The sequence below is a fragment of the Prunus mume genome, linkage group LG4 (assembly GCF_029339155.1).
Source record: "Prunus mume cultivar Tortuosa linkage group LG4, ASM2933915v1, whole genome shotgun sequence".
NCBI lineage: Eukaryota > Viridiplantae > Streptophyta > Magnoliopsida > Rosales > Rosaceae > Prunus > Prunus mume.
The window spans coordinates 16,704,049-16,717,342 of NC_142701.1; the positions used below are offsets into that span (position 1 = coordinate 16,704,049).

A 13,294-nucleotide genomic window follows, 5' to 3' on the forward strand; every position below is an offset into this window, starting at 1 on the left:
ACTCATTGAACCGTGCAAAACCAGCCAGATGGGAAAAGAACGGAATAATTGACTCAACTCATCCTTCACAGATGATAGATCTAGGGCTGTATTTATTAATTACTTACTACCAAACGACCAATTATTCCAAAGAAGGAAAAGAAAAAAAGAGAGTTAAAAATCTTCCATCCATCTCATCTGAGAGACAATACAATGATCTAGGATTGTAGCCTACTGAAGGACAAGGGCTGTTTTGAGAAAGCAGAATCATCCTCGCGTGCAGCCCAAGTAACTTGTTCAGTTTGCCAACATGACAAGAATCAAGAATAAAGATTGATCAAGCAGTAACAGTGGCATCTTGTTTTGCCTTAAGGACAACCTCCTCAGTGGTGGTGCCAATGATCTCGTTAGCACGTTTCAGCCCAACGCAGTTATACCGTCCAAGGGTATCCTATATTTATTTAAGCAACCATGGTAAAAGAGTTGAGGAGCGGTAATTAGGGTTCAAATGGAATATGTTTGATGATGATGATGAGGAGGAGGAGGCCATAGCATAGGTAGGAGCCTTACCCGAGTAACAATTCCCAATTTCTCCAACTTCTGAACTGCATCGTCCACATCGAAATTACAGTGGTCGTTAAACTGTTCTTTGATTAGTTCTTCACACCACTTATCCAGATCCTAGAAAAAATAGTCCCCAAATATTATTATTATATTTCTTGCCTCGCAATAAAAACAAGAAGTAACTCGGAGGCTGACAAAATGTTTAGTCGGACTCGGAAGAGACATGTAAGAGAGGGATGCATACCAGTAAAGTAGCTTTCCCTTGTTCCATTAATATATAAAAAGAAATGATCACCTCCTTCACCTGCACGCACATACAAAATTTAAATTCAAATGGAGTACCAGTACCAGTGATTCATAAATCCATTCCTGGATCTGAACTGAAGCCTGCATGAATTCTAATTTAAAATCTCAAATCAAGTTTCAATTTTATATGTTCAGTCTTTAGAGTAGATAGAGGGCACTGACCTCCTATTCTATATATTTGTATAATGTATGTATGCATGTTATGTATGTATACATATACGTAGGTGTGTGTCTCTATCATTTTTCAATTAGTTGCATCAATAAAAACTATTAATTAATGTCCATTGAAAATTCACAGAGAGAGTTTCTCAAGCTCGCTGCTTCGCTTACTTCCTGTTGAATCACATCATCGCACAAGTGAAGAAGAGTACCCCTTCCGCTATCCAGTTGTTTTTCATACATGGACTGTGTTATCAAGTTCTGATATTGAGCCAAGTTCTGCTGAAAACTACATACAGATTATGAAACAAAACTCCCGTTAGTATATTGTCATGATCAATGGAGACAGAGACAATCGTCGATCAGGTTCACTTGCCAGAGAAAAATGTTCTTATCTAAACAGAAAGTATTATAATAATAAGAGACTTCACCTGAAGTATGTCTTAGCACAGTAACCAATCACAGTGGAAATAATTGCAAAAATGACCCAAAGATCAACTTTAGGCATTTCAAGCGAAGTAACAACAGCAACCTGTACGTACAGAAAGAAGCATTTCTACAAAATTTAAAATTGACAACAACCAGTGCACCAAGACACAAACAACTTCATTGCTATCAATAAACTGACCAGCCCAACTACAGCAGAGCCAATGAACGTGAGCCAGTCCATTGGCGTTAATCCTGGGTTCTTCTTCTCAGGCTGTAAAAGCCAAAAGGTTTCATGCACTAGCTCATTAGTTCAGTTGTCTATGCATACTTCAACCGGAAAAATATGAAAGAAAATGAACAGAAGGCTAGCTACACAAGACCCAGAGGCAGAGAAAGAGACTCACAAGAACAATCTCCATATCAGCCATTGGAATATGTTTGAAATGTTTAACATATATTCCTCGTTCTGCTTGATCTCCGGATCCACTATTTGCCCGCCTGAAACAGTCATAATTTAGTTTGATAGAATTATAGTCGTATCAAGCAACGAGGATGGAGACTACACGTTCATTTTAAATAATTCAATTTAATACTCTCAACATGAAATGCCCAACCTTGTGACAAGAATATCACCCAAATTGAAGAAAATTGTTCCCAAAAACAATATGCACAACAATAATCATTAAAAATAAAGTACCTGTAAACAACGATAATCCTATCAAAAGTTGGCTCTTGGATTGTGTTCTTGCCCAGCAAATTTGGAATACTGAAGGACACAAGGTGGCAATAATCACCATAAGAATGAGACGAGAAACTCAACTCAAATCGAATCAAAGGCATGTTTGCAGGGAAATCAAAGACACGTTTCCAGTTATTATTCTTATCCATGTTGAATTCATGTGGAATCAGTTGTTTTTCTTAATTAAAGAAAAGTGTAATTTCTGTCGTATTGTGCTAACAGAGGGAAGGCATGATAGTCAACCTTAGTTGCATTTTTTCAAGACGGATTCGTTCAACAAACAAGTCCTCTTCATCTTGTTCAGCGATAAGATCATCATCCTTTTTGGGATCCTTCTCGCATTGTACACTTGGCCTTTTCGAAAAAAACATTTCAGCCCTGCGAAAATGACACCATTAACTATTGAAATCTCTGTCAGCTATGTGAACAAGAGTGCTAGTAATGGCAATCACAAATAATGCAATAGATGATACTTCAAATTTAGACTCATTTAAATTACTTAAAGTCGTTCACAACTTCACTATTCTCAATTAGAAATTTCAATCATAACTTCCAAAAATTGCATATTCCAGTGAGGGTGAATAACAGACCACGTTCGGAATCGCACTTACTTAGTCACTCGTAAAAGATATGCCCAGAAACGTGCAAGGATAATGTCCACTTTCTCCATGATAAAGTAATCGGTTGTCTTATCTAGTCCAATTCCGCGTCTGAAGATAATGTACTGAAGCGAGAAAAAGGCTTTAAAAAAACAACAAATAAGGAAAAGGCAGACAATTGCAATATGTGCAGCAGTAATTTATGCTGCATGATCAGCAACTCGAAATCTTAAGAAGGCTTTAAAACTTCCAAATGTTTGCAGATTTTTAGGCAACATTTGAGATACCTTATCAGCAAAATCTGGCATGTTTGGGTAAGGATGGTTGTCAAAGTATTTCTTCAAAAGATGCTTGTCAAGCTACATTCAGCAGGAACAATATTATAATGGGATCAGCAAATGTGAAGGCGGCTTACAAAACAAATCAAAATTACATTAACAAATATAATATTGATAAAGCATCTCACTCACTGAATTGAAAGTTACAGATACATTTTAGTAAGTACAAACCTTAGACTCGTCAACCTCGATGGGAAGATTTAGAAGATATTGCCCTGACTGTGCAACCTCAATTTCTTCATTAGTTGCAACCTTAAAATTACTCTTTTCCATCACCTGTATAACAATGGGAATTCTAAAAAATTCATACTAGCTGCTATAGTTGCAAATACTGTTTAGCTATTATTATACTTTCAAAAACAGATTACCCTTTTGAGGATTGTTTTGTGACAATAGCTCTTGTTTCTCTTCTCTTTTTCTTTATTATTTTTTTCCGGTTCTTTCGTGTTTCTTTCGGTTGTTGTATATGGGGCGGGCATATAACGGGAAAAAAAAAGGAACAAGGTGAAGCAGCCAGAGAACCTGAAATAAGTACTTGAGGAAATTTTGTTCAAGTACATCAATTTCTTCAGGAGAAAGCTTTTGTTGCTCCAATTTCTGACTCCCGTGTACAGGGTCAAAGAGGGAATATAGTTGCTGTAAAGACAAGACGTGTTAAATAAAACTTAATTTGTGATAGTCAGTGGCCCAAAAAAAAATTTAAAACGATAATAATAATAATAACATGAGAAAATGAAATGAATCAAATTCTATATATGAATGTTCTGTGTGTCAATAGGGACCAGGAAACATGAAGGCTTACCATCAAATCTTCAAATTGTAGGAGATACCAAGCCCGAATTGTGTACTCGACTCTCTTGCAGAGCTTTAGAAACTCAGCCCGGTCAGAACTTTGTTCTGCAGAATATGGAAACTTGAGTTAAGTAGCATGATCAGCAAAGCTATTGTTTAGCAAAGATTACAAAAGTAGCAAGGCAGGCAATGGCATGAACACTGCCACAGTGGCTGCCACAACAACAAATATTTGAAGAAGAAAAGCAGAGAAAGTTGAAAAGGAAAAAGTAGGAACCAATGAGGTTGGCCAAGGTCATGATGAGTTTGGGCTTGAGAACTTGAATCACGGATTCACGCTCTAATCGAATCACCTCTTTCTTGTTGCCCATCTTCATCTTCTTTTTTTCCTTTTTTGTCCGAAATGCCAATGCCGACGCACTCTGACCCTTACCTTCCTTCCTTCCCTTAAAAGAACCTTAACTCAAATCAAATCCTATCGGAAGGAGGATGGTTGGTTTGAGCCTCTGTTAGTATCATTAGCCTAATACTTAGTTTCATTCAGTCAGGCTTTTTCACAAGCACAGTGAGAAAGAGTGAGAGTGCGAGAATGAATGAGGCCGATCGGAAACACACAGAAACTCAATACAATGAAGGAGGAAGAGAGGAGCAAGCAACAGATGACAATATTAGAAAATCAAAGTTTAACTGCCGCATCTTTTTTCTCCGCTGTGACTCTGTAAAATTCGGACCCCTAAAATAATGCATCTCTCTCTCTCTCTCTCTCCCCGTTGTTTTAGTCATCATGTCATTTTGTAAACTTATGCACGCTCTCTCTTGCGCGGGCGGGAATATCTCTTTATCTTCATAGGACGACAATAGATTCTGTTTCATGTCAACCCGTCTAATTCGAAGAAAATACATTTATTAATCATGTTCTATTCTGTTAGTTTCTTTCTTCTATATAACTCCACAATTAATGGGATCATAACTTATTTGGGAGTTTTTTTTTTCGTTGGAACTTATTTGGGAGTTTGTAACCACATAAATAAATACGTTAAAATTTTAGGTTTGCAACGTCTTTTTTTTCTTCCTTAATAACAAGATGTTTAAAGTTTAATTTTAAAGAATATCAATTTGTATTAATTGAATTTCAACATGGACCGTACATGACATAGGTATTCTGCATTCTGCTAGCAAATGTAGGTATTGTGTTGTTGTCCTACTAGCTGAGTTGTTGGCCCTTTCTTTTATGTGTATTTTCTATATTATCTCTTATCAAAGTTTTATTTCATACATTTCTCGTCAAAATTGTGTATATGGCGAATCGAAATTCAATTTATATGGACGTCGGCAACGCTACACCACAAGGGTATCAGCTCCCTTACGAACCAGAAAGAGCTATAGGTACAAACAATGCCTGCCGAATTTTGCAATAACCCATTTTTCATCTTTATTAACTTTTTTTTCGGGTGAAATCAAATCCAAATGGACCAAAAACAGAAACGGGTTCGCTTATGCTTGCGGGCTGGTGGTTGCTGGTCTGGTAGGAGGGAGTGTACTTCCTTCCTTCCTCAGTGTTGGATGCAATCCATCCATACTTGATACACTTCCATAGATGATAGAGCAAAAGCCAAACGTTTCAGATTTCAGCCACATCTTCATAATTCATTTTCATGTGTTTACAGCTTGGAATCCAGCATTATTCAGTGGAATTTGATACAGTTTCTTGGAAGTTCATTGTTAAAAACACTGCAAAACACTAGCTTCAGAAGATGATTGGTAAAAGCACTCAACATTCCACAAGAGACAGTGAGGAAGCGAGGGAGAGAGAGTTTGGAAATGCCCACGACCAAACTAATGGTATTCAAGAGAGATTGATTATATAAAAGCATTTGCCTCTAAAGAAACTTAAAAGCCTCCAAAATTATAGAAAAAGTTCTCTCAAGAACACAAAAGGATAAAGAAATCCCAATGAAAAATAAAAATTCAATTTATAACTAACAAATTAGAGATACCTGGAATTGTCCAATAATTCCATGACTCCCCTGCTATCTGTCTGCCCATCTAACATATATACATGGTGTAGAGTTGGCCCTCGTATAGGTATGTACAAAAACCTATCACCAGCTCTGCACTTTTGTCTTCTGTGAATCTCCAGTAACCTCACATCTCTTGCCCTCCAACGGAATCTCAAAATATTCTGAACCATATAGCAAGTCACCTTTCCTTTCTACATGCATCTGGTATTTGACAACTCTTGTCCCGCCGACACTGAACCAAACCACATATTGGAACTCTCACCCAATATGGCAGAACAATGTCATTGGTTCCACGACCTCAAGAATGGCTTCCCCATTGGATCATGTAAACCAGAGTTCTGATGAGGTAAGTTCATCCATTGCATCCCATCATGCATCATCGAAGTAGTTGCTTCACGCCCACCCAAGTAATCAAGTGCATGAGCTGCTTGTGGTAAAACATTTCCAATCCTTGGAGTAACCCCACCAGGCATTCCATAGTTCCTAGGGGGAATGAACTGCTCAGTGGAGGCTACTGGATGATAAGGGCTACTTGAACGTAATTGGTTACAATGAGATAGAACACTGAATAAGCTCTGATCTGCATTAGTTCCACTCCCAATGCTCTGACTTGCGACACTAGTACCACCTGATGCAGACCATCCACCATGAACTTGATGCTCTCCCGAAAACCAGTTATGGCTCAACATTTCTCCCCCATCTAAGTGAGACTGGAGGGGTCCTTTCATACGAACACTATTGACAGCCCAATCCTGCGCATTGATTGGAGTCAGATGTTCCTGCCTTGAAATTAAGTATCTACCTCCATCAGAATAAATGTTATCAGGTAAGTTTTGCTGCATATAAACCTCACTCTCTCTCTTATGTGCCTGCTCCAGAGGCAGTGACTGGTGTTGCTGCTCCTCAAAATGCCCTCGAAACTGACCCGCTCCCGTAAACACATTGGTTGGTGGTCGGAAATCCAACCCAGTCTGTTTCTGCTCATGATCGTAGGGTAACATGCTCTGGCCCTTAAAGAGAGATTGAAGCAATTCATTTCGATCTTGGTTTGGGTAACTGAAGGAACCATTCTCTGATTGTCTGTGCAATAAATCTTTCCCAGTGTCTCCCACAGGCAAGTCAGACTCCAGAGCAACTAAGTGTGTTTGTTGCTCTTCATTAACTTGTGGATGCGCAAGTGATAACTCACTGGTAGATGAATATTCATGGCTTGCAGTAGAATCATAGTAAGAATGTGAATGTGGCATGCTAACTGGCTTCCAGACATCTCTACGAGCACATAATTGGGCTCCCTGACTTACCGTATCATTTGCAGTATTTAGATTCTCCACGTACTCCGATAAATTAGGAGGAGAATGACCTGATTCTGTAATGATATGCTTTTCTGAATCATTATCTGATTCAGTACTGGAATGTTCTTCTGAATCCATATCTGTGGGGTTGCACTCATCACCACTAGTAAGCTTCTGCAAAGACTTGTCATCATCTTCCATGTCCATGGGGTTGCACTCATCACCCTGTGGGGAGCCAGGTTCAGACATGTCATCATCTTCCAAGGGAGATTCATGGTCTTCTGCTCCAATATCTATCTCACCCTGAAGCAAGCTCTCATGGTTCTCATCACCTCCATCATCCTGAACATCCCATCACAAACCAGCACATTAGATATCATGCAACAATAAACACACAGGGTAATTAAGAAACGCATGGATGACCATCAGGTTGATAAAGATACATCCACTCAAACAGAAGAGAAGAGGGGTAGGGGGAGGACATAAGGGCAGAATCACAAACCTCCACCAGGGACTCCAGCCTCCTTTTCATGTCTTTCTCCAAAGACTTTGTCATTTGCCGCCTCTGTAGATGCATTTCTTTCCAATTTGCATAAGCTGCTGGGAGATCTTTATTTGCCAATTGCAACCTATATAAACCAGACTATATTTTAAGGAGGCAGACAATCAAATGTTTCTCCAGAGACTTAAAATATATGTGTTTACTTCACACGACACTAACCAGTGCTGATGCAACTTTTTCTGCTCTTCTTCCACAAAGACTTCATATGGTTGTACATCAAAGCTATCAAGGTTACCTAAAACCCGGTTAAGAGACCTGGACTGAATGCTTTTGCCAGACTGCTTCATACTCTTAACAATTTCATACTGTTTCTTGCTAATCTGAAATAGTTAAAAGCGAACAATCAGCAAGAGCATCATAAAAATTAGAGTATTCTATATCATGACCCAAAGTAATAAGTATAGAGCAAAAGGATGTCTTGTGTGTGTGTGTGTGTGCAGAGAGAGAGAGAGAGAGAGAGAGAGAGAGAGGAAGTGTCTCGTAGCTGTACTGGGTTAAGGAAGTAAATATCTGCTAAGTTGTTGTCAGTTATGCAGAAATTCCCGTCCAAATAAACAACTTATAGTCAATGACTTCTAAAGAGAACAGTGTTCAAATCCTAACACCTGAATATTGTGCAAGAACTTTTTTCTAGTTGAGTTCACTTATTTGTCCACTTAACAGGGAAAATTTGACAATTCTATGTGCTTAGTAAGCCGCATGTGACAATCCTGTCGAGTCAGAGACTCAGAAGCCAGAAGGTGGGAGTCTGGACATCTAAGTTTTATACAGGATCGCTTAAATAAATCAACAAGGTCATTTATAACCTGGAAACTAGTGATGAATGATCCTAAAACTCTAGCCTAGAGAGAGGTGACTGATTAGGCTACCGAGGCATCATCCATCAAAAAAATTTACTTATTACCAAAGCAACACCAACCTTAACATATGACATGTATTTAGCACCGTCGCTACTGTAGAAATTACGCTTATGTAGCCTGTCTCCTGTTTTGGATCTCGCTCCTACATTAACTGCCCCATCTGCTGTAACCAATACATTTCTACCTTTGTCCTTTACAAAACCTTTCTCGTAGATCCTGACACAGTAGCAACTTATAAGATTCTGCATGCCAGTTCAAAGAAAGTAGATGACAGATACACTAGCAGAAATCATCATAGAAACTACAACCAGACATACAGAAAGTAGCCAAGTAGGTATCCAATTTAAGAAAACTAAAATGAACCTGGGGCACATAGATGCGCTGGTATGACTAAACATAGAAAGCTGTATTACCTGTTCTGAAGTTTACCCCCTTTGACCACTGAGGAAATCTGGTTATCACTACTACAAGCTTTCTCATCTGCAACCCATGAACAAGATTCAGATGTAACTGTGGTATTTTCCTCAAGATCGCGGAATCTGGATTCATTTGCGTGTGAAGATATTTTTTTCTCCATATCATTTCTTGACCTGCATAATTTATAACACCCATAAGATAACGACCAATCAGTCTGAACAAATAACTGTTACAGAACAGGAAAAACACAATTCGAAGAAAACTTTCTCCTTATTACTATATGGTACTTGCTTGTGCATGTTACGAAGGGAATATTTTGGCATCTACTAAACTCAAAATAAGAAATTAAAACAAAACAGTGAGCATCAACCTCCATATTTTCTGCACAATTTCCTTTTCAGGATCCTTACAGCTTGCACATCTCTCCTTCAACTTCAGTAAATATGCAATCATACTACCAAAAAACCATAAAAACATTGTGACCATATAAATTAGCCCAAAAGCACCTTCCAAAAATGATATATATTAAACAAAAAATTGGGAAAGCTTCACATACTCATTATGATACTTCTGCAACTCCTTGTAGTAGGCTTTCTTATCAGTATTTAGACACTGTTCCCTGCGGAGAATGGCATCTGGGTGGAAATCACCTGAGCAAAGTGAAGCACCCCTGAAAGCATATATTTCAGATAAAATCATCAGCACTCTATGGATTTAACTTATCAACACTAAAGGAGCTATTTATCAAAATCTCATAAAACTACAAAAGAAGCTCTTTCCTTCATTCATGTTAGACGTCTAAAATTGAGCTATAGTACACCCACAACCCGTGTTAGCAAAGATAGTAACAAAAAGCAATTTGAAAAAGTTTCTTGTTTTAAATTCCATGATCTAACAGAATCTAACAGAATGGTACAACTATCAGACAGTTCTCAACCCCATGCATCCTATTTTCTTTAAAAAGTAAAATGAAATAATTAAAAAATTTGATTAATCTAAAAAAAGTAATACTCTGCAGTGCAACATTTATTTAATCTATAAAAAAAAAGAGAAACAAAAAGGTTATACAAAACTACATACAAATCATCCACATCTTCTTGTTTTATATTTCATTACTTGAATTTGGCTGAAGCAGCCACTTTCGAAGTAACAGAAATAAATAATGGAGAAGAGAAGAGGAAAGGGGCTGCATGAAGAACATGTGTTTGTGTGCATGCGTAAAAAAAAAGTTAAGTCACTTTATTACATAAAAATACATGCCATTTAAGAAAAGGGTTTCCAAAGTCAAAGTGATCCCCAGAAAGCAATGCTTGCACAACTTGCTCTGCCTCTGGTCCTCTAGGAAGAAACTGCATCAGATGCTTTCTCTCATTCTCTGACAGATGAGTCTGCCAAACCTGCATCATTTTTTAAACAAAAAGCACATTACATGCATCTATCAGAGATAAAACATAATTTAGATACATATTTGTGGATAACGATAAATTTATAGCTACCTCATACGAAAGCACATCTTCCAAATCTTCCAAATCATAGATTCCCTCAGGAACGGCAAAAACATCTGCCAAAATATTGTGGCTATTGAAAGTAGGATCAATAAATGGCCTCAAATCTCTCCAGCTTATGCCAATTTGATCGCTTTTGGCAACCACCATTTTCTGATTTCCATCCCACTCAAGAGAAATATGAGAATTTATGTCTGAATCATCTTTAACTAATCCCATATTTTTCTTTTTTGCTTTATGTTGCTCCCTAGAATTGCAGCCAATGATGCTAGCACCATTTAAGCGCTTTCTCCGTTGATCAGCGGCCATTGGCACAAGATGTCAAAAACAAAAAAGCTCCCTCAAAACATTACACCCTCATATATTACTAACACATGTCGTCCGTTTTTAATGCAACCTGAGAGAAAATATCAAGTATTTGCAAGTACATTATAATCCATAATTACAAAAGGCCTCATAACTTGACCCAAACTGTGAACAAAATCAATACAACTGGAGTCAGTCTATGAGTCTGAAAATGTGCACGTACTTTTCATGTAAATTGCAAAGCACTTAAGGGAGTAAGCTATGCTATCCAGATACAGTCAACGTCCAAACGCAATTTATTAATAGAAAATTTTACCAAAAATAATAGGGTTGCATGATTTACTTTAAGGATTTAATCCTCAGATACTACAATGCGACTCAAACACCCTCAAACTGTACCTATTATTTTTTATTTTTTATTTAAAAGAAACTTTCTAAATTCAAAAGAGATAAACAAAGAAACAAGCAAGTGGATAAGGAATCCACAAGAGAAAACAAACAATTAAACTAAGGACTGCACTGCACACGAAGAATTAAAGTAAGTAACAGCACGCATATGAAATAAACGTACCTAAAATCCATACAAATTAAAATAAAATAAAAAATTAAGAATATTACGACAGGAACTTATGAATGGAAGACACAATCCGCGAACACCCATACAAATTTGCTGACAATCAGAAACCCACTTAGGCATCAAATCATAAGTGAAAAACCAACCTCATATCAAAATTTCAAGAAAAGGGATAAATATCCCAGAAACGTATTCAAGCACCTTCTGTCGAAATAGAAAACCGGAACCCTAACAATGAAGGCATAGAGCAGGGTAAAGAAAAAGGCAATACCTGAAAAATCTGGTTACTTTGGTCTCAATAGAAAGCCACGAATTAGAGCTGCGAAGGTTTGCAGTAAATTCACAGTAAAAACCCCAAAGAAGATTGGGAAATTTGCGCTAAGAATACTCTATTTAATGCGGAGAGAGAGAGAGAGAGAGAGAGAGAGAGAGAGAGAGAGCGTTTCGTATTATCGGATTGGGTTGAGGAGTTGAGGGGAGAGATACACACGCCCACACAGCTTTAGCATATGGAGAGAGGAAGGGCAGAGAGATAGAGAAAGATCAGACGAGTGTGGTTTCGCGGAACCGTTAATTTCACATTGAATGGTTCATTCGCGCGCTTGGGCGCGGCTTGGCTCGAGACTCAGCTTGTCCGTTTGCTCCAAGGTTACGTCGATTCCTGATCCTGACCTGATTGTTGCATTGCAGCCAGCAAGGGTTAGAATGGAACAGTGACATTGTGGCGAGATAACGAGTAATAGCAGGAACGGTCAGACTTTCTATTTCGTGGCGCCCGGGTCCCACTTCTCTAGAAAATCCCTTTTATTTCGTTAATATTATAATTAAGTTAATTTTTTACTTTTTATAAGTAGTATGTAAGTGATTGCTTAACTAGAAACAAACTGAAGTTAATTTATAATATATGTGGCTCTCTACTCCAACACAACACAATTTACAAAAATAAGTGAATTAGTGTTTAATCTTTCATTTATAATTAAATAAGTCATATTAAAACGGACTATAATAACACATGAACATAAAATGCAATTACACATAAACAACTATCACCCCTTTTAGTGAGTAAGGGGGTAATCATATAATGCATTTTTTATTAACATATATAATACATTGTTATACATTACAGCCACCAACTCCTACCTTAAAAAATAATAATAATAATAATAATTAGTTACAAACAATCAACAAGTATGCTTAATCAAATTCACCAAATACACTAAAAAATTAGTTCAATACGTCTAATGAAATACTCTGTATTTTTTTCTCTCATTCTTTATATGGATGCAATTATTATATATTATCGTTAGTCAACTCTCCTAGTATGGTTAGGAGATATTTGTAGTAATTATTGTACAATCAGGATTTCTGTCATTATTAGGATTCCAAAACCCTAGTATTTGTTTTATCTTTATATAATCAATAACTGTAAGTTATACATATTAACAATTCATCCCCTAATGGTTTAGATTAACAATTTAACCCCTTTAACATTATATTATGAAGAGGCATAATAGTAAAGCTAAGGAAATAAATGAGTATGAATACGTTAGATAAATATGTGTTAGAAACTTTGGATCTTAAGTAAATGTGTGAAGTAACTCGTGTTGGTGTGAGTTGTAAATATTATTAAGAGATTTTTTTTTTAGACATATTTGAGTAAATTATAAATTAATTACTTCTCTTGTAACCAACCCAATGTGACTTCATAACATTTTCAATTATTCTGTTAAAATATAAATAGCATGGATTATGCAAATGACTAGAGTGACCCTCCGATTATATATAGTCATTACCAAATTTAAATTTAAATTCCACACCTAAACGAATTATTAGCAAGTTAGTTCACCTTTTT

At 37.1% G+C, this 13,294-nt stretch overlaps 2 protein-coding genes across 5 annotated transcripts; both read right to left on the reverse strand.

The window, feature by feature from the left end:
* Window positions 1-45: 45 nt before the first annotated feature.
* Window positions 46-6,044, reverse strand: LOC103330429 (aminopeptidase). Of its 3 annotated transcripts, none has more exons than XM_089049551.1 (15): window positions 5,903-6,044; window positions 3,916-4,010; window positions 3,636-3,749; window positions 3,285-3,389; window positions 3,063-3,134; window positions 2,788-2,900; window positions 2,420-2,554; window positions 2,135-2,203; window positions 1,842-1,935; window positions 1,637-1,708; window positions 1,440-1,540; window positions 1,180-1,297; window positions 788-847; window positions 550-660; window positions 46-430 (listed from the first exon to the last, which is right to left on the reverse strand). In XM_089049551.1, the coding sequence occupies exons 1-15, from the start codon at window positions 5,949-5,951 to the stop codon at window positions 317-319; spliced, it is 1,422 nt and encodes a 473-aa protein (XP_088905677.1). In that variant the 5' UTR covers window positions 5,952-6,044; the 3' UTR covers window positions 46-316. The 3 variants fall into 3 exon arrangements, with proteins under 3 accessions (XP_088905677.1, XP_008231231.2, XP_088905678.1); XM_008233009.3 differs by lacking the exon at window positions 5,903-6,044 and adding an exon at window positions 4,183-4,546; XM_089049552.1 differs by lacking the exons at window positions 3,636-3,749; window positions 3,916-4,010; window positions 5,903-6,044 and adding an exon at window positions 3,482-3,620.
* On the reverse strand, window positions 5,743-12,154 carry LOC103330430 (nuclear factor kappa-B-binding protein). Of its 2 annotated transcripts, none has more exons than XM_008233011.3 (10): window positions 11,714-12,154; window positions 10,554-10,959; window positions 10,318-10,454; window positions 9,614-9,727; window positions 9,428-9,511; window positions 9,054-9,230; window positions 8,700-8,856; window positions 7,940-8,100; window positions 7,721-7,847; window positions 5,743-7,560 (listed from the first exon to the last, which is right to left on the reverse strand). In XM_008233011.3, exons 2-10 carry the CDS (start codon window positions 10,869-10,871, stop codon window positions 6,208-6,210), a joined length of 2,628 nt encoding a protein of 875 aa, XP_008231233.2. In that variant the 5' UTR covers window positions 10,872-10,959; window positions 11,714-12,154; the 3' UTR covers window positions 5,743-6,207. The 2 variants fall into 2 exon arrangements, with proteins under 2 accessions (XP_008231233.2, XP_088905674.1); XM_089049548.1 differs by having other exon boundaries at window positions 10,304-10,454; window positions 11,714-11,943.
* Window positions 12,155-13,294: the final 1,140 nt, after the last annotated feature.